The sequence below is a fragment of the Perognathus longimembris genome, chromosome 17 (assembly GCF_023159225.1).
Source record: "Perognathus longimembris pacificus isolate PPM17 chromosome 17, ASM2315922v1, whole genome shotgun sequence".
NCBI classification, from domain to species: domain Eukaryota; kingdom Metazoa; phylum Chordata; class Mammalia; order Rodentia; family Heteromyidae; genus Perognathus; species Perognathus longimembris.
Genome location: NC_063177.1, coordinates 10,356,618 through 10,383,822, shown reverse-complemented (window position 1 = coordinate 10,383,822; position 27,205 = coordinate 10,356,618). Strand labels below are relative to the sequence as shown.

The 27,205-nt window shown below is 40.3% G+C and overlaps 1 protein-coding gene across 3 annotated transcripts in view; it reads right to left on the bottom strand.

Annotated features, from left to right (window-relative positions):
- Zzef1 (zinc finger ZZ-type and EF-hand domain containing 1) overlaps positions 1–27,205 on the bottom strand; it is a 166,295-nt gene that overhangs the window by 74,286 nt on the left and 64,804 nt on the right. For all 3 annotated transcript variants that reach the window (XR_007213754.1, XM_048366226.1, XM_048366227.1), the window contains 11 exons: positions 26,528–26,598; positions 24,939–25,053; positions 20,626–20,785; positions 18,183–18,304; positions 17,967–18,089; positions 15,906–16,072; positions 15,742–15,823; positions 14,373–14,574; positions 11,855–12,003; positions 9,974–10,214; positions 2,206–2,285 (listed from right to left, as the gene is read on the bottom strand). Coding sequence is in view for 2 of the 3 variants with exons in the window: in XM_048366226.1 (XP_048222183.1) it covers positions 2,206–2,285; positions 9,974–10,214; positions 11,855–12,003; positions 14,373–14,574; positions 15,742–15,823; positions 15,906–16,072; positions 17,967–18,089; positions 18,183–18,304; positions 20,626–20,785; positions 24,939–25,053; positions 26,528–26,598 (1,512 nt within the window). In the remaining variant the exon portion in view is untranslated. The remainder of the gene's footprint in view (positions 1–2,205; positions 2,286–9,973; positions 10,215–11,854; positions 12,004–14,372; positions 14,575–15,741; positions 15,824–15,905; positions 16,073–17,966; positions 18,090–18,182; positions 18,305–20,625; positions 20,786–24,938; positions 25,054–26,527; positions 26,599–27,205) is intronic.

The following is a 27,205-nucleotide window of genomic DNA, read 5'->3' as shown; positions in this document are numbered from 1 at the left end:
TTATTCAAGGCCAGTGCTGTTTGAGCTACAGCTCCACTTCTGGCTGTTGGTGGTTAGCTGAAAGTAAGAGTCTCATAGACTTTTTTTTGCCAGGGCTGGCTTCAAACCATGATCCTCAGATCTCAGCCTCCTGAGAAGTAGGATTACAGATATGAGCCACTGGCACCCGGCTTGTTCTAAATTTTGAATTCTGTTCTACCCTGATGAAGGGACCACTCTAGGTGATACTGAGACTTCAGGCAGAGAAGGGTACTATGAGAGCAGATCCAGGCAATGATCACAGCATGGTCCACAATGCTGACAGCTGGCAGCTGACAGAAGGCATAAGAGAGGCCAAGGTCTCAAACAGAAAGCCAGTATCTTGTCTGTTGGCAGTCTATACTAGGCTAACCACAGCATAATCTATATAGCATGCCTTGTCAACAGCCACACCTTTTTTTTTTCACCTCAACTATGTGGTTGACATTCTTAGAAACTCTTTCCTTTCAAATTTTACCACTAGTTTTCTGTTAGCATACATTTTTTATTTTTGTTCTACCATTTTTTATGCTAAGTGAGTACCACTGAGTAAACTCACAGTTGATTCTCCTACCATCTGATGATGATGCCTTTTCATTTTCCTAAGATATCCTCTTTACTTTAGTTTCTAACTATCCAGTATATTCTGGGCACTAACCATGTCTAGTCAGACCAAGGGTGTATGTCTGCAAACTCATACTTAAAATTATTTTTTTAAAAACTATTACAAAGTGGCTGAGAATGTGGCCTAGTGGTAGAGTGCTTGCCTAGCATGCCTGAAGCCCTGGGTTTGATTCCTCAGCAACTCATATACAGAGGTGGCGGTGTGGCTCAAGTGGCAGAGTGCTAGCCTTGAGCAAAAAGAAGCCAGGGACAGTGCTCAGGCCCTGAATTCAAGCCCCAAGACTGGCAAAAAAACAAACAAACAAACAAAAACCCTATTACAAATAATTTAAAGTTACCCTCTGTATTCAGATGTCTGTGACACAACAGTCACTTAGATTATGCACTGAGTTCTCTAGCTAGAGGTCTCAGATAACAGGTCCAAAGCTGAACTTCTTCCCTAAATAATCAAAGACCACTTTTCTGTCCTGGTCAATGCGTCTACTTCCCACCAAGTTATCCACCAGAAAATTGGGATTACCCTAAATTCCATCTTCCTATTCACTACTCAAATCCTTCACAAAGTCCTATGATTATTTTATCTCAGTTGCAAAAGCTATTTTTATTTAGCTATTATGATTAGGCTTTTGCTTTCCATTTCTTTTTTTTTTTCTTTTGTGCCAGTACTGAGCCTCTCAGAGTTTTTGCTCAAGGTTGGCACTTTACCATTTGAGCCACACCTCCACTTCTGGCTTCTTGCTGGTTAACTGGAGATAAGGGTCTCCCCAGTTTGTCTGCCTAGACTGGCTTTGAGCCCCAATCCTTGGATCTCAATATCCTAAGTAGCTAGGATTATAGACATGACCCACTGGTGCCCACCCAGCTTTTGCTTTCAATTTTGTTATGCATTCTCTACCCATTTGCTTAAATTTTTTTCTCAGTTACTATCCAGTGTTAAAGATATATACAAATACATGCCATGTGAATTCAAGTCCCATACTAGCAAAAAAAAAAAAAAGGATGTAAATAGTGTAAAGAATACCACTAATGTATACTTACTAATATGCTTAGGAATAAAAAACAATTCTCCTAAGTGTTCAGCATTTCCATGCATTTGTATAATTTTACTATGCATCTATATATAGAATATGTAAATTTGTTTGTATAAAACATATAAGAATTATAATACTTATGCATACTTTCACAATTTTCTTTCTCTTATCAAGTCTATTGAGAGACAATCTTGCTGATACATATGGTTCTATTTCATTCACTTTTGTTGTAATGTAATATTACTCATATCACATAGTATTATACAATTCCCTTTCTTTCTACCATCAATAGACATTTAGTTTTTCCAGGTTGAAAGCCAGAAATGGCAGGAGGCTCAAGTGGTAGGATGTTAGCCTTGAGCAAAAGAAACTCAGGGACAATGCCCAGGTTCTGAGTTCAAGCCCCAGGACTGGCCAAAAATTTTTTTTACAAAATTATACTCCTAAGAAAAATGTTACTTACTTGCCTTAATTTCTGTCATAATGGGAAAGCATAAATTATATGAAAATCACATGAGAACGAAAATCTTACCATCCATATTCGAATCCCATCTGCCAAGGAATATACCTGTGCAAACTCTTCACTCAGGGCTATCTTGCCCCCGCTATTTACTAGGGAAAGGAGAGAGGAAGAGATTACATTCAGTTAACACAACTCATGATTACAGCATTGCACACAAAATATTCTTTGAATCTCCTGAAATACAGAAAAAGTTTTCCTGGGGCTAGGAATATGGCCTAGTAGCAAGAGGGCTTGCCTCATATATACATGAAGCCCTGGGTTTGATTCCCCAGCACCACATACATAGAAAACAGCTAGAAGTGGCTGGGGATATGGCCTAGTGGCAAGAGTGCCTGCCTCGTATACATGAGGCCCTGGGTTCGATTCCCCAGCACCACATATACAGAAAACGGCCAGAAGTGATGCTGTGGCTCAAGTGGCAGAGTGCTAGCCTTGAGCAAAAAGGAAGCCAGGGACAGTGCTCAGGCCCTGAGTCCAAGGCCCAGGACTGGCCAAAAAAAAAAAAAAAAGAAAAAAAAAGAAAACAGCTAGAAGTGGCACTGTGCCTCAAGTGGCAGAGTGCTACCCTTGAGCAAAAAGAAGCCAGGGACAGTGCTCAGGCCCTGATTCCAAGCCCCAGGACTGGCAAAAAAAAAAAAAAGTTTTCCTAACACACAGATAGGGATGGTAAGAGCCTTGGGAGAAAATCAATAGTTGAGCCACAAATACTTCAGTGGATTCCCCCATGTTACCTCAGATTAACTTGGCTCAAATTAATTTCTAAAATGGAATTACTATTTAAAATGGATAACATCTAAAATTTAAATATAAAAATACTAAAAGTAATTTTAATACTAAAATAGAAAACAATTTATGGTATATTAAATAAGAAAATAAGTTTTGAAGCAGTATAAACAAAATGATCTCACTCAGGTGCTGGTGGCTCAGGCCTGTAATCTTACCAACTCAGTAAGCTAAGATCTGAGGATCACAGTTCAAAGCTAGCCTGGACAGGAAAGTCCATGAGACTCTCATCTCCAATTAACTACTCAGAAGGCTGGAAGTGGAGCTGTGGCTCAAGTGGCAGAGCAATGAGCCTTGAGCAGAAGAAGCTCTTGGACAGTACCCAGGTCCTGAGTTCAAGTACCAAGACAGGGAATAAATAAAAGATCTCACTCTAAAAGAGTGAAATAGTGGGATGCCAGTGGCTCATGCATGTATAATCCTAGCTACTCAGGGGGCTGAGATCTGAGATTGCAATTCAAAGCCAGCCTAGGCAGAAAAATCCTGTGAGATTTTTATCTCCAGTTAACCACCAGAAAACTCAAAGTGGTGCTGTGGCTCAAAGTGGTAGAGATCTAGCCTTGAACAAAAAAGCTCAGGGATAGTGGCTAGGCCCTGAGTTCAAGCCCTGTGACTGACAAAAATAAAAAAGTGAAATAATTTATAATATACGTAAAATTTAACATGATAGATTATACATATGAATACATCTAGATAAAAGGGTAGTTGAGTATTTAGTGGTAGAGTGCTAGCCTTGAGCAAAAGAAGCTCAGGGACAGTGCCCAGGCCCTGAGTTTAAGCGCCAAGACAGGCCAAAATAATAAAATAAAATAAAGTCTTACTAAGTTTTTTTAATGAAGCCTTTTTTCTTCACTCAAAAACCAAAATATAATTTAGAACAGGGTGGAGTTCTGTTGCATCAACTTATACAGCATTAAATATTGTCTGAAAGTTTAGATGTGTCAGGCTCTACATCAAACACTGAAAATAAAAAAGACATCATTCCTGCTTATGCAATTTACACTCTAGCTGAAAAATACCCCATGCCAGACTCTATACCAGGCAATGGGAATAAAACACGGAGAAAAAGACACCATCCCTGCCCTCATGCAGCTTACACTCTAGTTGAAAAACACCTCTTTTGCTCTCTCTGCTTCCTAGCCACCAAGAAGCTAGTAGCCTTCCTGCACTATGTTTTTTCTCATGATGTTTCTACCTTGCACATATCTAAAATCAATAGAACCAGCTGACTCTGCATTGCAACCTCTGTAATCTAAGAGCTGAATAGCTGCTGGCATCATCATCATGGACCTTCCAGCCTCTGAAAGTATGAGCCAAAATAAACTAGCATTCTTTATCAATCACCCAGTCTTATGTATTCTGTTATAACAACAGAAAGTTGACTAAGACAGAATCCCAACACTATGTCTAGAAAGCAGAAAGTCTGTATCGACATTGATGTGTGAGTTAGGAAATCTGAGTTGGGCATCATTTAGTGAATTAACAAAAAATTGGCTCAAATAAATAATTTCTAAAATGAAACTACTATTTAAAGTGAATAACATCTAAATTTAAATATAAAAAACACTATAGTGGTTTAAATCATAAAAGTATTTATTGTTCACTTAACATTGGCATTGGGCTGGGAATATGGCCTAGTGGTAAAGTGTTCGCCTCGTATACATGAAGCCCTGGGTTCGATTCCCCAGCACCACATATATAGAAAATGGCCAGAAGTAGCGCTGTGGCTCAAGTAGCAGAGTGCTAGCCTTGAGCAAAAAGAAGCCAGGGACAGTGCTCAGGCTCTGAGTCCAAGGCCCAGGACTGGCAAAAAAAAAACAAAAAAAAAAAAAAACCCACCAAAAACATTGGCATTATGCACTTTTTTTTAATACCATAGTGGACTCTAAGAACTTTCTTTTGAAAAACAATTTTAAACTAAAATGACATACATATACAATTGCAAAATCAACTAATTATACTGAGATAATCACCTGTATACTAAAAAATAAACTTATGGTGACAGATACGTGCTTTCTATTAACTCATTTAAGAACTAGGAGCAGGACTAACAGCTACTGTGAGTAGAAATATGGCTATTCACAAAGACTTAGAAGTAAGAGAGAAGTAACAGAAAATTAGATTGTCCTAGAGACTACTAAAATCATTATAAGCAGACTATTGGTAAATATGGAGTATAATAACACTTCTGGTTTGAGAACTCAAAGGGAAATAATGCAGACCATTTTAGAAACTAGAAGAAAGAGAATTCTTTTCATATAGAACAAGAAAGATAAGCTGAGGCTGAGAATGTGGCTTAGTGGTAGAGTGCTTGCCTAGCATGCATGAAGCCCTGGGGTCGATTACTCAGTACCACATAAACAGAAAAAGCCAGAAATGGCACTGAGGCTCAAGTGGCAGAGTGCTAGCCTTAAGCAAAAGAAGCTCACGGACAGTGCCCAGGCCCTGAGTTCAAGACCCAAGACTGGCAAAAAAAAAAAAAAAAAAAAGACTGGCTAAATAGTATCCCATACTTCTATGGAAAACAAAGCTTATAATGGACAATATTGGATATGGAACTGAGACTTTCTTAGCAAAATGTTCAAAGTACATCCTGGCTTCTTCTTTCTGCTTACAGTAAAAGGTAAGAGGAAATAAGACAGGGTAAGGGAAGAAATGTCAAGAAAAAAAAAAAAGGAGCAAAAACTTTATGATTTGGGAAATTCTCATTTTACCCAGATGCTAAAAAAGATCATCAAAAATCACTGAGATCAGACTGGATACCCAATGCTCACACCTGTAATCCTAGCTACTCAAGAGGCAAGAAGGTCTAAGGGACTTATCTCCAAATAACTACCAAAGAGCCAGAAATAGACTGTGGCTTAAGTGGTAGAACAACAAGTAGCCTTGAGCAAAAGAGTTCAGGGACATTGCCCAGGCCCTGAGAAGAACAAAAAACAAACAAACAAAAAAGAGTTGAAATTAAAATTGCTCTCAAGTAAACATGCTCTGAAGAAAAAGCCAAAGATACATTTAACTTTTTGCAAGTGCCTCAGAAGGAAAAGGTCAAGGTATTCAGAGACACTCGGAGTTCTTTTAAAAGATTAAATATGTCATTAGTGGATCCTTTCAGCCATCATAGCAGAATCCAGGAATAAAGATGGGTATTTCCAAGAAAGCTCTCTGGAGGAGCCTCTTCTGTAATGGAATGAGTTCTCATGACATGCACAGGAGATACAGGAGTTTCTTCAGGTTTTTTTTTTTGCCAGTCCTGGGGCTTGGACTCAGGGCCTGAGCACTGTCCCTGGCTTCTTTTTCGCTCAAGGCTAGCACTCTGCCACTTGAGCCACAGTGCCACTTCTGTCCTTTTCTATATATGTGGTGCTGATGAATCGAACCCAAGGGTTCATGTATATGAGGCAAGCACTCCACCACTAGGCCATATTCCCAGCCCTCTTCAGAGTTTTATATCAACAAAATACTGTCACAGTGGACAAGCAGTCCAAGGATAAAATGAAAGAAGTCTGTAAGACCCTCAAAATTTTACATATAAGATAAAAGCTGATAAAACTTATCAGTTGCAAGCACTACCCTTCAGGTAAAAAGGATTCATAGAGCAGAACCAAGAACTCAGAGGGTACAGTCATGAATACAGGCAAAATATTCTCAGGCCTTGCAATCTGAAGTTTGTCCAGCTGGACTACAAAATTGCTTAGACTTAGTGATTCATTCTTCTCTTTATTCCCCCTCCCCTTGATTTTTTTGTTTGTTTTTGTTTTTTTGGTGTGTGTGTGCCCATTGTGGGGACTTGAAATTAGGGTCTAGGAACTGTCTCTGAGCTTTTTTGCTCAAGGTTAGCACTCTACCAGTTGAGCCACAACTTTCAGCTTTTTAGTGGTATGGGAGATAAAGAGTCTCAAGAACTTTTCTGTTTGGGCTGGCTTCAAACCTCAATTTCAGATCTCAGCCTCCTGAGTAGCTATGACTACAGGTATGAGCCACTAGTGCCTAGCTATTTTCTCCTCTTTTTAACATAAATGTCTGAAGCTAGTTTTGAAAAAAAGTCTCTCCTACATTTCTATCTCAATAGGGTCCCATCATATCATGTAATTCAAGAAACCCAAATAATTATAAATAACCCTGCTTTTAGATGAAGACAAAAAAAAATTTTAAGCAAGACAAAAACCATTCTCGACATAGCTTGATTTTAAAGAACTTGTGAGTAGTTCTTAGATGTGGTATCAGTATTATAAAGGCATTCACAGAAAGAACAGAGATAAAATATGTGCCTTCCAAACAACAAAGGGGTTGGGGATGTAGCTCAGTGGCAGAGTACTTGCCTAGTATGCACAAAGTTCTGGTTTCAATCCCTAGCACTGAAGTTTTTTTTTTAAAGGTGTGTGTGTGTGGGGGGGGCGACAAAGATCCTAAATACAACCTATACATCTATGATATTTCTAGTTCCTATTTCTTTTTTGTGCCAGTACCGTGGCTTGAACTCAGAGCCTAGCTCTCTAGCTTGTCTTCTTGCTCACATTTGTCGTTCCACCTCCTGAACCATAACTCTAGAACTGATTGGTTGTTTTTTTTTAAGGGAGAGAGGCTGGCTAATTGGAGATAAGTCTCAAGGTTTTTACTGCCTGGACTGGCTTCAAACTGTGATCCTCAGATCTTAGCCTCCTGTGTAGCTAGGATTATATCAGTCACTGGGGTCCAGCTTTGAGTTCCTCTTTCTTTTCTTTTCTTTTTTTTTTTTTTTTTGTGCTAGTCTTGGGGCTTAAACTTAGGGTTTGGGCACTGTCCTTCAGCTTACATGTTTAAGGCTAGTGTTCTATCACTACAGCCCTACTTTGGCTTTTTTTTGGTAGTTAATTGGACATAAGAGTCCCATGGACTTTCCTGCCTGGGCTGGCAACCAAACCGAGATCCTCAGATCTCAGACTCTTGAGTACTAGGCTTACAAGTGTTTGGCTAGTTTCCACTTCTGAACTTGTGTTTCTCTATTGCAAACACATGTGATATATACATGATCTGAATTTTCCCCCACAAGGAAAGCCAATTGTTTTCAACTTTTTTTTTTGCCAGTCCTGGGCCTTGGACTCAGGGCCTGAGCACTGTCCCTGGTTTCTTTTTGCTCAAGGCTAGCACTCTGCCACTTGAGCCACAGCTCCACTTCTGGCCGTTTTCTATATATGTGGTGCTGGGGAAGGAACCCAGGACTTCATGTATATAAGGCAGGCGCTCTTGCCACTAGGCCATATTCCCAGCCCCCTGTTTTCAACTTTCAACCCACAAGTTTCTAATCCTTCTGATGAAAAAGATGATCCAGCTTTCTTACTACTATAACTCAATTAGTACACACACACACACACACACACACACACACACACACACACACACACACACACACATTTTTATTTTCCTTCAAAAAACCATGTGGAAGCAAAGTGCTGGTAGCTCATGACTGTAATCTTAGCTATTTATTCAGGAAGCTGAGATCTGAGGGTCACTGTTTGAAGACAGCCCAGGCAGGAAAGTCTGTGAGACTCTTATCTCCAATAAACTACTAAGAAAAAGCCTGAAGTGGTGGTGTGGCTCAAGTGGTAGAGCACTAGCCTTGAGCAAAGGAAGCTTAGGGATAGCACCCAGGCCCTGAGTTCAAGTCCCAGGACTTGAAAAAACAAAAACAAAAACCAACATGTGGATTACTTTACCTATCCCACACTGCTCAAGGAGATACACTTTTCCACATGACATTTGTTCCTACTTATGTCTCAATGTAGTTTTGAGTGGCTTTTTTTTTTTGGTCAGACCTGCGGCTTGAACTTCCCTAAGCTTCTTTTGCCCAAGGTTAGCACTCAACTGCTTGAGCCACTTCTGGCTTTTTTTTTTTTTTTTTTTTTTTTTGTAGTACTGAGGAGTTGAACCCAGGGCTTCATGTATGCTAGGCAGGCACTCTACCAGTAAGCTACATCCCTGGCTTTGTTTTTTCTTTTTTTGGTACTAGGGATCAAACCCAGGATGTCACACTAGCTAGAAAAACACTTTGGCACAGAGCTGCATTCCAGCCCTTGAGTGGATTTTTTTTTTAAGTAGATAAGAGTTAAGAAGTAGTCATCAAGATGTTTTACAACTAGGAAATACAGCCTGCAATATGAGATTAAAGGAGTGGAACAGATTGTAGTGCCATAAAGGCAATTGTAACAGGAACAGGAGCAACAATCACCTACTCTAACAGAAAAGGCATTTATTCTTGCTTATTTCTCCTGCCAAAGTGCTCCGAAAATCCATGCCTTATCTTTATGTAGGGCCTGAAATGCTTTTCCCTTGAATGTATATGAGTATACAGGGAAACACTCTCTTTTTGTAGGTTCTATCAGGCTGCAAGTTGTGTGTGTGTGTGTGTGTGTGTGTGTGTGTGTGTTTGTGTGTGTGTGTGTTCATTTCATACAGATGACCCTGGGGGTCAGAAGGAAAGAAAGTAGTGAGAAGCAGGCTAACCCAAAGGAAGCCTAATGGGATATGCCACAAGGAAGCTGCAAGTCCAAAGATAAAAGTTAATACCTACATCTTTTTCCTTCTACACATTCATTATTAACATATTCAATAACAAACATTGTAGGTCCTAATCAGAATTTCTTAATTTTTAGGGGTAATCAATGCTAACTTAATTTTACAGAGGAGAAAATCAAAGTACAGAAAGAACAACTTGGAGTATCTGAGGTTGCATTACAACCCACATTAATTTTTCTTTTGATTAAACTACTTAGCAGTTTTCCCGTGGGAATTCTGGATAATGATAAAACATCTGCTAATTCTTGAAGTCAAGGCTATTTGCCGTACACAACAATCTGCTAGCCATAAACTGGCCCTCAATCCTTCACTGGCAAGTACAACTAACAAGATGAGGGTGTAGGAATCTGTTCATTTTTAAAAAGTCTTCACTTAAGTTAGGCCTTCTTAAACCTTAGCAATTAGTCTTCAGATCAAACATATTCCCTGTAATATAAGTTACCATATTTTTGCAGCTTCTCATATAAATCTGGAGTGCGATACACCAGAGCAGCAAAGGTGGCGTTCACAGCTTGATCAATAGTGGAACCAGCAACTATATCTGTCTTTGGGGCCTGTTTTCTACATGCCTGTATGAATCCTTTGAACAGTTCTGAATTTGGCCCACAGAAGTTCTGAGCAGGTTCTGACTGGGCAAAGTCAAGGAGAAAATGGCGGCAGGGATCGTCAGGGATTTTCTTAACCTGGGAATAGGAATAAAAAATAATGTTTAGCAGTCATTCAAAAAAAATTGCTGAGTACCTACTAAGTCAAAATGGAAGTATAAAATATGATGTTTGTTCTTAGTATGTTAAAACCTATTTTAGAGAGACCAGACAAATGTATGGGTTAAAGAAAGTAAATATAAATAAAACAAGAGCATTAAAACTAGCAGTACCATAAAACAAAATATTATCTGGTGTCAAATGCCTAGAGGGGATGCCCAGTGCTAAGATTTCAAAGGAGAAAAATTCCAGGCTGGTTAAAGTAATCAAGAAAAGCCTCCTGGAGAACAAGGCTAAGGGCTAAACCCTTGAGGATGAGCAGTAGTGACCCTGAGAAACACAACTACTAGCAGAGGTTAAGAGTCAGCAAGGAGACTGACCTGGCCTGATGTCTCAGTTGGGGAGTGATGTGAGCTAGAGTCAGATAGGTAAGGTGAAAGGAGACTGTAGAGAGCCTTGACTGTCACACTGAGGAGATTAGACTTCACCCTGTGGGCAATGGGGAGCCATTAATGGAGCTTGGCAGTGAAAGGACAAGATAATGTAGCGATTTAAAAAAAAAACAAAACAACAAAACACTTGGAGTATCAATGTAACAATGCAAGCACAAGATGAAGGTCTAGATAAAGATGGAGGAAAGCAGAGATGAAGAGTAAAGTTGAGGAGGAAGGGACAAAGCAGGGTCAACAGGGCTTGCAGTGACTGGAAAGGAAGAGCACAAGCAGCACAGGAATGAAGGATAGAGAGCAGTGATTGAAGGATAGGTCTGGGCAAACAATAATGATCACAACCAAAATGAACTGAGGAGACATTATGGTTTTACCCTTTGGAGTTAATGGGAATCAGGATGATTGAAATGGAAACACCTAATGGGAAGATAGATACTAGGCCCTTGGAGAAGAATCAGAGCTGGTAACTAATACTTAGAAATTATTCCCACAAATGGGACAGAAAAGAAAGCAGAAAGGACAAAGTCTTGGATTGTGAGAAAGGGAAAGATGCCTGAATAAAGCCTACACTTTAGAGAAGGAGGAATAAGAAAAATCAGTAAAGAAGACAGGCAGAATAGTGAGATGTAAGAAAAGTATGTGAACTGTCATAGGTCCAAAAGAAGAAAGAGTCAGAAGGAGGCAGATTCAACAGAGAGGTAACAGAGATTAGTAGAGGAAGAATCACTGAATTTATCAATTAACCATCAGAATAACTTGAGAGGAGAGAAGAAAAAAGTAGACAGAAAGAAAAAGGAGGAATCAAATAAAGAAAAAAGAGGGATAAGAACTAGAAACAGAGAGCTAACTTATTTAGTTTTTAAAATATTACATACCTAAACTAGATACTATAGAGAATAGAGAACAAAAGAGATGACACAAGTCATTTAAAGTGTGGCTCAGTGGGCACTTGCATACTTGAGGACTCCATCAAGAGATACTTACTGCAACAAATTATATTTCACAGAAGAGCCCTTCATTACACATTTTTGAGTACCTATGGTATACTAGCTCCTTGAGATACACAGTAGCTAGCATCTTAATAGAGGTGATAACACAAATGTTTACAACTTAAAATAATAAATATTAATAAACAACTTTCACTCAGACAGTTGACAGAAGAATAAATACCTCCTTCTCATTCTGATGTAGATGAGTGGGCCAGCTTGCTTCTAATTCCAACCCTGGACAAATCTGATGCCTGAAGACAGGTTTCCACAATGGGGAGTTCAGTACTGAAGCCATTTTTGCCTGTGGTACTGCCAGGTTACTACCTAACTCTGAAGAGAAAGTGGCTTATGAGAGTTCTATTTTTAGCTCATTACACTGAAATTCTTTGAAAGACAAAGAAAATGATTTTTGTTTTGTTTTTTTCCAGTCCTGGGGCTTGAACTCAGGGCTTGAGCACTGTCCCTGGCTTCTTTTTGCTCAAGGCTAGCATTCTACCACTTGAGCCACAGTGCCACTCCCGGCTTTTTCTATATATATGATGCTGAGGAATCGAACCCAGGCCTTCATGTATACGAGGTGAGCACTTTACCACTAGGCCATATTCCCAGCCCAAGAAAATAATTTTTTAAAACTTGGAGAAAATTCATTCACATTTTTCAGAATGGAATTGTGACATCTCATAAATATAATCAAAGATTAACCTAAACCATAAGTCCTGAAATGCTGCTGTCTTGTTGAACTTCAACTACAACTCTGGTTTAATAAACTGAAATGAAATGTTTTATTTAGTTCTGAGGCCTACCAAAAAGCCATTTAGGAATTATGGGAAACTAATCTTCAATTTGTAAATTTCATTTTATAAAAAATAACAACAATAATTATCCTAAATGTAAGGCACATAAATAAAGAATAGGTGGAAATCAATAAAAATGTTAATAGTTGGGGCTGGGAATGTGGATTAGTGGTAGAGTCCTAGCATGCACAAAGCCCTGGCTCGATTCCTCAGTACCACATTAACAGAAAAGTTGGACGTGGAACTGTAACTCAAAGGTATAGTGCTAGTTTTGAGCAAAAAGAAGCCAGGGACAGTGGTTAGGCCCTGAGTCCAGGCCCAAGCACTGACAAAAAAAAAAGTTTAATAGTTATCTTTGAGTATTAAGATTAAAGATGATTTTACTTTCCTTTTGGGTTTTCTCCACTTTTTATCTTAATTATTATTTTTTTATGACACTGGGACTTGAACTCAGGACCTCTATCTTTTGTTTGGCTTTTTCAATCACAATTGGTGCTCCACCTCTTGAGCCATCCTGGTACTGGGGCTTGAACTCAAGGCCTGCACTCTACCACTTGGGTTACACTTCCACTTCCAGCTCTTTGTTGGTTAACTGGAGATAAGAGTCTCATAGTCTTTTCTTCCTCAGCTGGCTTCAAACTTTGATCCTCACATGCTAGCCACTGTATATGCACTTAAGGTTTTGTTGCTGGTTAATTAGAAATAAGCATCTCTTGGATCAGTCTATCCAGGATGGCTTCAAATCATGATTCTCATATCTTAGCCTCCTGAGTAGCTAGGGTTAGAGGTGTTGGCCACTGGCGCCAGCCAATGTCACTTTTTTTTTTTCAAAATTCAGACTTGAACTTGGTATCTAATGCTTTTACCCACTGGCTTGCATCTACCACCTGAGCCATGCCTCCAACCCTCCAATGTCATGTTTTTGTGTGTATGCTGGTCCTGGGTCTTAAACTCAGGGCTTGGGCACTGTGTCTGAGCTTTTCTGCTCAAGGCTATCACTCTACCACTTGAGCCACAGCTCTACTACTGCCTGTTTTGAGTGCTTGGAGATAAGTCTCACAGACTTTTATGACCAGGCTGGCTTTGAACCTCGATCCTTAGATCTCACCCTCTTGAATAGCTAGGATTGAGGTATGAGCCACCTGTGACCAGTTAAAGTCACTTTTTAATAGAGATGTTTTTAGTCATCAAGAGCATGATTACTATTGAGATGCTGCCTCCTTATAATTATTTAACCACGTACTTTTCATTTTATTTTATTTTTTGTTGAGGTGCTACTGAGGAATTGAACTGAGGGCCTCATGCATGCTAGGCAAGCACTCTGTCACTAAGCCACATTCCCAGCTCCTAACCACGTAACTTTTGTCTCTAGAAAGTGACTATTAAGGATGAATATTTTGTTTTTACTATCAGAAAAATGTTAAGAAATTATACAGATATAAATACCCCAAAAAGATTTATCCTATGAGTCTATCCCTTGGAAAAAATAATAAGTTGAAGAATTCATCTTAGGACAAAATGTATGTTCATATATGTATTTATATCCACATAAATTTCACTGAAAATCATATAATAAAATGACTATATTTGTCTTCTAGTTGGAGTATACTTAAATCTGTAAAAGTGACTATGCTGCTACTAAAATACAGCCATCTCCCAATCGTCCTCCATAAGTAGAGGGCATCCACAACACCCTTTGTGATGAGGGCCAAAGTCTGAGTCAAGAAACTTCCCAATGGTGCCCAGTGGGCAAACTGGTTTGATGTGATTTAAAGGAAACGAAAAGGTAACATTATCAATACCCTGCTCTATCATGATACGGAGACCACCTATGAGAGAGAATTCCCACCTTGCTCTTCAACACAGTTGTAATGAGAAAGGAAAGGGACAAGACTGTGAACTTACGATGCACAGACTTGAGTGCCATGCACTGGGAGGCAAGGCGGCCCATCAATCGCGAGACAAGGAGTTGCAAGTCTAACCCCCAAGACACAGCAACATCAGGCAGGCCATAGGCAGTGACAGTGAATTTGTAGCCCCACTCGTTGTTACTGCTATCAGAATGAAAGAGGAACTGCAGTCGAGGGCCATCCTTAAAGGTCACTTTCTAGAGACAAACAAAAGTCATGTTGTCAAAGAAATGGAAGGAGGCAGCAACTCAGTAGTACACATACTCTTTGTCACTAAAAAAATCTTAAAAGTGGTCTGTTTCTCCAAGTTCAAAATTACTAAAAGAGAAATGTACAAAGATGATACCAAAACACAAAACTCACAACCATACTCATGAAGCAGAATAGTAGAAAACTGCTGCTTAGCTTCCTAAATCTCATGTGACTATCTGCTCAGCCAGTGGTCACTGACTCAGTTCTTGCTCTCCACTAAGACCCCTGATAGGAGAGAAAAATCAATAGTTTGATGTGGCTCTTAGCCTCCAGCCCCGAGATTAGGCAGATGTGTCAGCTGGGTTCCCAGCTTTCATCATGGTTTGAGCCCTTCTCTTGGATCCACTGGCCCTTCTTGCTCAGAGTAACATCTCTTTTTTTTTTATTAATTGAACATAAATTTTTTTACAAGGTGTTGTGCAAAAAGGGTACAATTACATAGTAGGGCAGTGTGTACATTTCTTGTGATATCTTATGTCCCGTTTTTCTATCCCTGTCTAGGTCAGGTAGACATATATACAATATACAATGTATCAAGAACATATACAGTATTCACAGACTTGGTCTCTACTGTCTCTCCGTCTCCCTTTGTTAACAGTCATATATCAGGGAGATCATGCCCCTTTGTTTTCTGTGAGAGTAACATCTCTTAATTTACTCTGGACAACACTCTAGAGACTAGATATTAGCAAATTTCCTATGAAGAGCCAGATAGATAAGCTTTTATCTTTTGTGGGCTACATAATCTTTGTTGTAACTGTTCCCTTCTACAAGTAGAGTGCCAAAACAGCTGTGAGAAATATGGGTGTGGTTACATTCCAGAAATGTGCCAGTACTAGGGGCTGTACTTAGTGCCTTGAGTCTTTGTCAGTTATTTTGCTCATGGCTGGTTAACTGGAGATAGGACTCTCTTAGATTTGTCTAGCTGGGCTAGCTTCAAACCTCAGTCCTCAGATCTCAACCTCCCGAATAGCCAGGATTATGAACATTATGAACATGAGCCACCAGAGCCTAGCTAGCCCTTCTTTTTCCAAACACCATATCTCTATTGATCTGAAGGCTGGAAAAAGGGCAAAAATTGCTATTCATCTTATTCTGGGCATACAACTCACCTTAGGCCATTTATAAGTGCCAACTTTTGTGTCATAGCGTGTCTTCCCACCTCTAGAGTCTGTGAATTCCAGATAATCATACCTGTGAAGGCATAATCTCTATTATATTCCTTCTCTTGTTTTTGATGTGCTATTGCTTTGGAGAAAAAACACGTGAGTCTTACCTTTTTTCAGTTTCACACCTCTCATCAAATTCCACTTCAAAATAGGTTGCCCCTGGGCTAACAAAGACAGACACTTCATGGCAGTTATTTTCATAGTTATGGGAAGATTCCTTTGTCCATGTATGTAGTACCACAGGCTGTTCCTGCTGCCAGGTCTCAACATCCAACTAGGAAAACAAATGAGTCAGAGAAAATACCAGGCATTACTACACACTTAACTGTTCTAATAGACTATTTATCAGTGCTGCAGTTCATAGGCTTTGACAGCTCTGATGAAATTTTACACAGGCTAAAAGATATACTTGATCTTCCTATCTACACAGAGATCAACAGACATCCACCACTCAAGTTTCAAGTACATTTGACTATACTTTAGGGACTCATGCTTTTACATTTTAGTAGTGACAGAACTATTTCTAAAAACTACTACTGGTATGGACTCACAATGGAGAAAAACATTGAATTAAAAGTTTAAAGGGCTCACAGTTTTACTTAGGACCTTGGCATAACCAGGACCACTCCTTTTTCCTCTTAAAAACAAAAAACAAAAGCCGGGCACCAATAGTTCACATCTGTAATCCTAGTTACTCTGGAGGCTGAGATCTGAAGATTGTGTTTGGAAGTTAGCCCTGTCAGGAAAGTCTTATCTCTAGTTAATCACAGAAAAAAAAAAAAACCCCAAAAAACAAACTGGAAGCATCTTTGTGGTTCAAGTGGTAGAGTGCTAGCCTTGAGCAAAAGGAGCTCAGGGACAGTGTCCAAGCCCAGAATTCAAGCCCCAGGACTGGCAAAAAAAAAAAAATCAGAGTTGGAGGCACAGCTCAGCTGATAGAGCACTACCCAATGAGCGAATGCATAAGATACTAAGTTTGAGTCCCTGTTTCACACCAAAAAACAGTAAAAAAATAAATAAATAAATAAAAATATCTACTAAATGTATATGCCCTTTCTACTGCCATCAAGCAGTTATGAAACTCAAAAGACTATAAACAAACATTGTGTAACAAAAATTAAATAAGGGAGAAAACTCTTTTTTTTTTTTTTTTGCCAGTCCTGGGCCTTGGACTCAGGGCCTGAGCACTGTCCCTGGCTTTTTTGCTCAAGGCTAGCACTCTGCCACTTGAGCCACAGCGCCACTTCTGGCCATTTTCTGTATATGTGGTGCTGGGGAATCGAACCCAGGGCCTCATGTATATGAGGCAGGCACTCTTGCCACTAGGCCATATCCCCAGCCCATGAGAAAACTCTTTTAAACACTAAGCCTTATTTGCCTTTACATGCACATCTTCTCTTTTCTTTTAGACTTCAATCTTTTTTTGTGTGTGCCTGTCATGGGGCTTGAACTCAAGGCTTTGGTGCTATCCCTGAGCTTTTTCATTCAAGACTAGCTAGCATTCAACACTTGAGCTATCACTCCACTCCCCTCACCCCACTCCCTCTGCATTGGTTAATTGGAGATAAGAGACTCTCACAAGCTTTTCTGCCTGGGCTGGCTTCGATTAAGATCCTCAGATCTCAACTTCCTGAGTAGTTAATATTACAGGTGTGAGCTACAAGCACTTGGCTAGACAAATCTTTTAGACTTTATTCACAGAGATATTTTTTTTTTTTTTTTTGGCCAGTCCTAGGCTGTGAACTCAGGGCCTGAGCACTGTCCCTGGCTTCTTTTTTGCTCAAGGCTAGCATTCTGCCACTTGAGCCACAGCGCCACTTCTGGCCATTTTCTGTATGTGTGGTGCTGAGGAATCAAACCCAGGGCCTCATGTATACGAGGCAAGCACTCTTGCCACTAGGCCATATCCCCAGCCCTCACAGAGATTTTATGTAACTTCATGTACTCTAAAATGATTAGATAAATTATACAGCTTCTTTTCTGCCTCCTTTCTAATGCTGATGATAACAACTCAAAATGGTATTTATTATTCTTGTTGGCAAAACTACCAATAAAGCTTCTAGAGACAATTTATTTGTATATATCTGTAGTCCAGTATGTTTTATTTGGTATAGTCACAATTCTCTGAAGAGAAGAAACAATACAAGGTCAGGGCCAACCAAAGTTACCTTGTTCAGTCCTCCTTCAGGGTCATTGCAGAGCTTCTTCAACAGCTCTGTCAGGGTACTGAACTCTCTCAAGAGTGTACAGTGTGAAATGTCCAACGTACAGAAGTCCAGAAGGAAGATGACCTGAGGAAAGATGCAGTACTCAGTATTCACTGCACATGATGATGCTTCCACAAGTCCCCTCCCTGCTCATTGCAAGTAGCCACTTTTCCTTACCAGTTGACGAGCTGCCATGGAAAACACTGAATTACATAATTTTTCTACTACGGTTTTTCCACTATACTGTGACAAAAGGGATTCCAAAATCACTTTCATGCTTGCTAGAAACTGTCCCACATCTACCAAAACATAAAGAAAGTAGTTAATATTTTATATGGTAGGAACATCATTTACTAAGTTATTGCAAGGACAAAGGTAGGGAGGGTTATAGAAGCTGACTACAGAAGCAGGGACAAGGGAACAGAAGATCAAAAGACCATTAAGCATCGTCCAAATGAACAATGTCAATCTAATTTCCTCTGAGATGGAAAAGCAGTGAAAATTTCAGTAGGTGATATGAGTGATATTTAAGTAAGCTGAGTTTTTGTCTTTGCCTCTTTTCAATGAAGTAGAGATATCATTCTATAAGTAAAGTTATGTCTGTGACCCCAGCACTCAGGAGGCTAAGGCAGGAGAATTGAAGAGTTACAGACTAGACTGGGTACACAGCAAGTTCAAGACCAGCATGGGCTACCCTGAAAACTTATCTAAAAAGAAGAGGCAGGCACAGTGGCTATGCCTATAGTCCTAGCTACTTGGGAGGACTGAAATTTAAGGCCAGGCTTGACAAGAAGTTTGAGAGACCTCATCTTGAAAGAATCATCCCAACCAACTAATAAAATCTGAGCATGGTGGTATATTCTCATTGTTCCAAGCTATTTGGAAAATACAAATAGAACTGCTGTATAAGATGGCTCAGACATAAATGTGAAAAAAAAAAAAAACTTACATAAAAAGGGAGATGTGGCGCAGTGGTACCTGCTTAGCAAGCACAAAACCCTGAATTCAAATACCAGTACTGTGAAGGAAAGGAAAGGGAAAGGGAAAAAAAAAGAAAAATTGGCCAAATGACTCAGCTTTCAACTTTCCCTTTCCTTTAGTTTACAATGGGTCCATGAATTAAAGGTTCTGATCTAAAGCCAAGGCCTAAGTGGCAGGATCCAGTACTCTAAACATTTAGTTACAACTGTTAAGATCAAATTTGGCGAGGTGAACAGTCAGTGTCTCACAGTCTGTTGGGTTTCATACAATTTTCTGTGGATTTAAAGGACACAAGTATCAATATTTTCAGTAACTTATAAAAGGTATAGTAGTGTCTCAGACTTTCAAAAATCAAAACTTCTCTTTTTGGGTGACTTGATAAAAAGAGATGGCAGACTCTCCTGGCAGGCAATATATCACTTAAGAGCGCTGTGTGATTGCAAAGAGAATGAATAGGCAGTAGAATGACAAAATTTTAAATAAAATCACTTAGCCAGCTGGATGCTGATGGTTCACACCTGTAACCCTAGCTAACCCTAGGAGGCTGAGATCTGAGGATCAAAGGTTGAAGTCAGCCCTGGCAGGAAAGTCCATGAGATTCAATCTCTAGCTAACAAGCAAAAAGCCAGAAACAGAGCTGTGGCTCAAGGGATAGAATGCTAATCCTGAGCAAAAAAGCTAAGGGACAGGGGTCAAGCCCTAGGTTCAAGCAAAAGTACTGGCTCATGCCTGTAATCCTAGCTACTCAGGAGGCTGAGACATGAGGACTAGGATTCTATGTCAACTTGATGAAGAAAGGTCTATGAGACTCTTATCTCCAGTTAACCACCAAAAGAGCTAGAAATTATGCTGTGGCTCAAGTATTAAAGTACTAGCTTTGAGCAAAAAAGCTCAGCAACAGCGCCCAGACCCTAGGTTCAAGACCTAGAATTGGCATTAAAAAAAAAAAAAAGACAAAAATAAGCCGAGTATGGTGGTGATATAGGCTTGTAACCTCAGCACTTAGAGGTTAAGACAAGAGAGTTATGAACTCAGGGCATGCCTCAGCCATATAGTGAGATGCTGTCTCAACAAACAGAAACTTCCATATTAAAAAAAACAAAGACAGGGCTGGGGATATGGCCTAGTGGCAAGAGTGCTTGCCTCGTATACATGAGGCCCTAGGTTCGATTCCCCAGCACCACATATACAGAAAATGGCCAGAAGTGGCGCTGTGGCTCAAGTGGCAGAGTGCTAGCCTTGAGCAAGAAGAAGCCAGGGACAGTGCTCAGGTCCTGAGTCCAAGCCCCAGGACTGGCCAAAAAAAAAAAACAAAGACAGAAACAACTATAGATCTGAACTGAAATAAAGTAAACCATATACATACTTGATGCATGAGTTATAACTACCTGTTTTCTTTTTATGTTTGTTTGTTTTTGTCTGCCAGTCCTGGAACTTGAACTCAGGGCCTGGGCACTGTCTCTCTGTGCTCAAGGCTAGTGCTCTACCACTTGAGCCATAGCACCACTTCTGACTTTTTCTGTTTATGTGGTACTGAGGAATTGAACCCAAGGCTTCATGCATGCTAGGCAAGCATGCTACCACTAAACCAAATTCCTAGCCTAACTATCTGTTTTGATGGATTGTGATTGATACTCACATTTTTCTATAAGGTCCACAGCAAGATTTTTGGCTCCAGAGTCTGTGCTCTTCAGCTGAAGATAGCACCAGGAGAGCAGGCTGCCTTGCACAGACCAGAAAAGAGAGAAGAGCACAGAGCCAACTTCCCCTGGTGCCTCACTGAGCATCAACAGCTCACACTACAAAGAAACAGACAAACAGAAGCATCCAAATAAGGTTATTCTCAGAACTTGGACAGGAGCCATCTCTATAGGAAGAGCTGACATTGGCAAAAGTAAAAACAAAAAAAAAACTATGTGTATAGGGCAAAGTTATGAAAAAGCTTTCAATCCAGAAGTGAACCAAGCAAAATGGCATTAGGAAATCTCCCCCATTGCTCTCTGCAGTTTTGTGGAACTTACTTTTTATTTTTATTTTTTGCTTAACAAGAGATCTTCTGCACCCCAAGAAACCCACCCTACTGTTCATCTCTTTCTTGTCATGAATCTTCTGTCTCTGGGTCCTTCCCCTGAGTCTTCAATCAAATCTCTCCCTAGTGAGGTTGAGGGAGAGTGAAAAGAAGGTGTGAATCTGATCAAGGTACATTGTATGAGTATATGGATATATTAAAATAAAGCTACTCTGTACAACTAATTGATCATAAAAAATAAGGAAAAATAGAAGATAATCCATTATTGAAAGACAAAAACTAGAAAACCACATTTTCTAGCAATTTATTTGAAAATGAAAATATAAATTCAAACATCAAAAACAATTATGTTAAGAGTCATGTGACCTCTTTACTAGGATTAAACAAACAAAAACAGACCTGCTAGTGATATTACTGACATTATGTGACTGGGGGCAGTGATCTCACTAAATGTCACCTCTTCATTTTTGGAGAAGTATGTCTAATTTCAAGCTAAAGACCAATGTCAAAGTATTTGAAAACTAGGAGCTACATAGTTTCAAAATGATAAAAAATATATATAACTGAAAAAGAATAGAAGCCTTTAATTTTTTTTTTCTTTTTGTACCAGTTTTGGGGCTTGAACTTAGGACCTGAGTGCTGTCCTTTAGCTTTTTTTTTTTTTTTTGGCAGTCCTGGGACTGTCCTGGAAAACTCAGGGCCTGGCTTCTGTCCCTGAGCCTCTCTGTGCTAAACGCTAGTGCTCTATCCTTGAGCCACAGCACCACTTCAGGCCTTTTCTGTTTATGTGGTACTGAGGAATCAAACTCAGGGCTTCATGCATGCTAGGCCAGCATTCTACCACCAAGCCACATTCCCAATACCCTCTTGGCTTTTTTGCTCAAGGCTACTGCTCTACTACTTGAACCACAACTCTACTTGTGGCTTTTTTGGGGGGGGGGGACGAGAGGGAGAATTGAGGAAGGAAGTAGTTAGTTGGAGATAAAAGTTTCATAGGCTTTTCTGCAGACCGGCTTCAAGCTATGATCCTTGGATCTCAGCTATCTGAGTAAGAGTATAGGCTTGAGCCTGTAATCCAGTGTTGGGGTTCAGCTTTGGCCTTGAGGGGGAAGGGCAGAGGAGAGCGCTCCCAAGACGCCGCCCTTCCCCCAGCCCTGGGGGAATGCGGAAGCAGGCCACAATTCTCTGGGTCCTGAACCAGAAGAACTGGCTTTGCGACCAGCCCCCCAACTTTCTCGCCAGCCCATGTGCTCCCCATTTTCGCGGGCTTTGCCCATTGGGTGGTGCTATGCAGGTGACGTTAGCTCATGAAGGGGTCTTATGACAAGCTCACCAGCCTATTGCCAGCTCCTGGTCTATCACCCCTTTTCTCGTCACCCCTACTATATCAACTGTTAGCCACTCCCTTATTAAATCAGATTTGCTCTTGAAGCGTCTCCAAGATCCGTCTGCGCCTGGCTTCCTTGGTGGGTAAGGAGGGAGGAAAAAGGCCATCTCGTTTGGCCACGTGCACCTTAGGCTAGCCTGTGTCCCTCGCTCCACCTTGGCCACCTGCTGATCAGGTGCCCAGGGGAGAGGGTGGAAAGGGGAGCACTGATAAGGGAGTAAGCTTAGCATCCCCGCACCAGGGGAGGTAAATCTGGCCTGGCAATCCAGCACCTGGTGAAACCTTTATTTTATTTTTTTTTGCCAATCCCGGGGCTTGAACTCAGGGCCTGGGCACTGTTCTTGAGCTTCTTTTGCTTATGGCTAGGGTTCTACCACTTGATCTACAACACCACTTCCAGCCTTTTCTATGTATATAGTACTGACGAATCAAACCCAAGGCTTCATGCATGCTAGGCAGGCACTCCACCACTAAGCCACATTCCCTGCCTCTGAAGCCCCTTTTTTTCCCCAGTCCTGGGGCTTGAACTCAGGGCCTGGGCACTGCCCCTGAGCCCCTGAGCTCAAGGCTAGGGTTCTATCACTTGAGCCACAGCACCACTTTCAGTTTTCTAGTGGTTAACTGGAGATAGGCGTCTCATGTATTTTCCTGCCGGAGCTGGCTTTGAACTATGATCCTCAGCTTTCAGCTCCTGAGTAACTACGATTACAGGAATGAATCACCAGTGCCTGTTCATGAAACTTTTCATTTTTAAAGGTATAATTTCCAAAGGATTGAAATTGGACCACTGTGTGGAATCTCTATATAAGGAGGACATTTTGAGAAAAATATTTTAAGTTGGGAGAATTGACTAAATAACTATAGAATTTTGAATTTGTAAATGGAAGAATTAGACTTGAGTTTCTAATCTTTCTACCACTGAAGATGCTTAGAGATGTTTGTTGAAGATGAACATGTACACTAATGAGCCCAATACACTAGAAATGTCCATTCAATTTGTGCCTGTGCCTGATTTGTGTGTGTGTGTGTGTGTAAAAAAACCTCTGAGCCTTTATAATGGAAGGGAGGATGGGATTTTCCCACTTCCATATTTTATTTTAAAAATCTGCTTTAAAATAATTCTTGACCCTTCTATGACTCTTTAATTGTCAGCTTTGTTCTTTCAGCTTTCTTTGAAGGGGCATCTAACGTCCAGAAAGAAATTCTGGCACATAAGAACTATGAAGTATGCTAATATTGGCACTGTGTATAATTAATTCCTCTAAACTGGAAATCAACCATATACCCCTCCAACTAAAACAGATAATTATGGTATGTCATAAAAGGACTATCGTAATACACCAGTGAATATAAATGATAGTACATGAGTGAACCTCAAAAACATGGTTAAGCGAAACAAATACTTCACAGAAGGTTGTATGCTATATGAGTCTCTCAAGGTCTCACACAGGCAATATCAACACATTGTACTGGGATAACTAGAAAGGAAAAACAGGGAACCTGTGAACACAAACTTAAGAATGATGATACTATAGCAAATTGTTTTCATGAACTGTCCCATCCATATCTATTCTTTCGTATGTGAATCTCATTTTGAAATAGTCCTTTCATGTTGTGGTTTTGCTTTTCCTTCAATCCCATTCTACTGTCTCTATTGGCACACTACCCAGTTACTACCTGGACAGCAAAGCCTCTCTACTAAATCTCAGGCTCTGAAAACTCTGGTCCTCTTTAAGCAATTTTCCCCCCCATTTCTGGGGCTTAAACTCAGGGCCTGAGCACTGTGCCTGGCTTATTTTTGCTCAAGGCTAGCACTCTACTACTTGAGCTACAGCACCATTTCTGGCTTTTTCTGTTTATGTGGTACTAAGGAATCGAACTCAAGGCTTCATGCATGCTAGGAAAGCACTCTACTGCAGCCACATTCCCAACCTGCTCTTTCTCTTTTCTCCATCAGAATTTCTTCCTGAAACTCCTTCCTACTCTCCTGGCTACCTCCCTTATAGCTTTCTTCAAGACGCTGATGAGTGATGTAAGGCCATCTCCAATTGTAACTAGAGTTACTTCCTGTTTGTTACTGGTTACAAGACCAACACTTACTAAAACAGTTAAGTCTGTAGCCAGGTATGGTAGCTAATGCTGTAATCCCAGCTATGCAGGAGGTGGAAATTGGGAGGATTATAGTTCAAGAAAAACCCAGAAAAAAATCTCACTAGACCCTATCTCAAATGATAGCTGGGGTGGTAGTACCTGCCAGCCATTATAGTTACTTGGGAGATAGGGATCAAGAGGATCTCAGTCCAGATCAGACAAAATGTGAGACACTATCCTAAAAATGACTAGAGCAAAAAGGGCTTGGAGGCACAGAGGCACAGCTCAAGTGGTAGAGCACTTGCCTAGCAAGCACCAGGCAGTGAATTCAAACCCAATACCATCAACTCCCCCCACCCCTCCCCCCCAAAAACCACAGTAACTGTCTTATCACATACTCATAACAAAGCATGAGGCAAAGAACAGGGAAGAAAACAGGAAATACCTCTCGAGCAGCCACAGAGAGGAGGGTATTCATGACAGCTAGGACTTCACCAATGTTCATATCAGCAAGGTCACTTTTCTCAGGTAAAAGTAGAAGGCCGCCTGGGTCTTTATCACTGAAAGGACACAAACTCATTATACCTGTTTGTAGGAAGGGGCTTTTTATGGTCAGATTCCAATAAAGAACCCAGAGAGATTTCAGCACCAGTTCTATGGAATGACAGGAGTTTGGGTCAGGAAGACAAATGGTAGTTATAGCTGGGACTATGCCACTGTCTGTCTATATGCCCTTCCTAAAGCATAGGCTCATATATTATCTTGATACCAGTGTGAAATATATCTGATATCATGACTGGTAGCTGGACAATTCAGGATAGTGATCCCTGTATCTTCAAATGTTCTTCACACAACACCTCTAGGCCCTATCATCATCTTCATTAACTGATTCTGAACACATTTTATACAAATAGCCCTAACTCTGGAATGGAGACCATATAGTCTGACCTGTAAGCAGATGCTCAGTTCCCACCCTCCTTCAAGAGTCTATGCCTCCATCAATGAAACCTACAATTATTAGCTTCTCTAATACTCTCTTCCTGGAATGTTTCTACAAATCATTACTCTGTGCTTTTTCAGTTGTTTCAATGTAGGACTGAGGACCCCAAACTCCTGCGGTTTAGTTTTTGTCTTTGGAACTTAATTAGAAACTGAAGTTCTCAGGAAGTCCTCAGTGGGTTCAACACTAACTTGTCTTATAATTACTGGGACTTTGATTAAGCTCTTGACAAGATGATCAGTCTATTGCTATTTTAGTTATTCTTCCTTCCAAAAGAATGGGAGGAAGGGATAGGTAAAGAAAATAACTACAAAACAACAAATGCTGGAGGGGCTGTGGGGAAAGAGGAACCCTTCTCCATTGTTGGTGGGAGTGCAAATTAGTACAACCACTTTGGAGAACAGTATGGAGGTTTCTCAAAAAGCTCAATATAGACCTACCCTATGACCCAGCCATACCACTCCTAGGCATCTATCCTAAACAGCAAAACCCAAGATATCAAAAAGACATTTGTACTTCCATGTTTATCGCGGCACAATAGCCAAAATATGGAAACAACCCAGATGCCCCTCCACAGACGAATGGATCCAAAAAATATGGTACTTATACACAATGGAATACTACATAGCGATTAAGAAAGGTGAAATATTGTTGTCCGCAGGGAAATGGTCAGAACTCGAACAAATAATGTTGAGTGAGACAAGCCTAGAACACAGAAAACAAAGGGGCATGATCTCCCTGATATATGACTGTTAACAAAGGAAGACGGAGAGACAGTAGAGACCAAGTCTGTGAATACTGTATATGTTCTTGATACATTGTATATTGTATATATGTCTACCTGACCTAGACAAGGGATAGAAAAACAGGACGAAAGATATCACAAGAAATGTACACACTGCCCTACTATGTAACTATACCCTTTTTGCACAACACCTTGTAAAAAATTTTATGTTCAATTAATAAACAAATAAAAAAAAGAAAAGAACTACAAAGGTTAGAACTATTCAATAATCAAATCAAATCAAACTTACCTAAAATATGTGCACAGTGAATGGAATGTGAGCTGCAGGGACTGCTTATGCTCTTGCTCAGTGATATTCTTCTAGAAAACCAGAAAAAGGACATTCAGAAAATCTACTCCATGACACTCCACAGAGTATGGTACCAGGAAATAACATCACACACTTGTCCCAAGTATGAGGAGAGCAGATTCAGCAGACCACCTTGTGGCACTGAACTAAAACCCTGTCTAGGGGCTGATAATGTGGCCTAGTGGTAGAGTGTTTGCCTAGCATGCATGAAGCCCTGGGTTCAATTCCTTAGTACCACATACACAGAAAATGCCAGAAGTGGTTCTATGGCTCAAGTGGTAGAGTGCTAGCCTTGAGCAAAAAGAAGCCAGGAACAGGTCCTAAGTTCAAGCCCCATGACTGGCAAAAAATAAAACCCTGTCCAGAGTCAGGAGTGTGAAGAACCTACTACTTAAACAAAAGATGGCAGGTTCATTCACAAAAGTAGTATCTGAAAGCTTTCCTTCTAGAAGGTTTGATCCAAAAGTTGAAGAAGTTGATTTCTCAAAGATACACACTATCAGCTGGGCGCCGGTGTCTCATGCCTATAATCCTAGCTACTCAGGAAGCTAAGCACTGAGGATCACGGTTCAAAGCCAGCCTGGCCAGGAAAGTCCGTGAAACTCTTATCTCCAATTA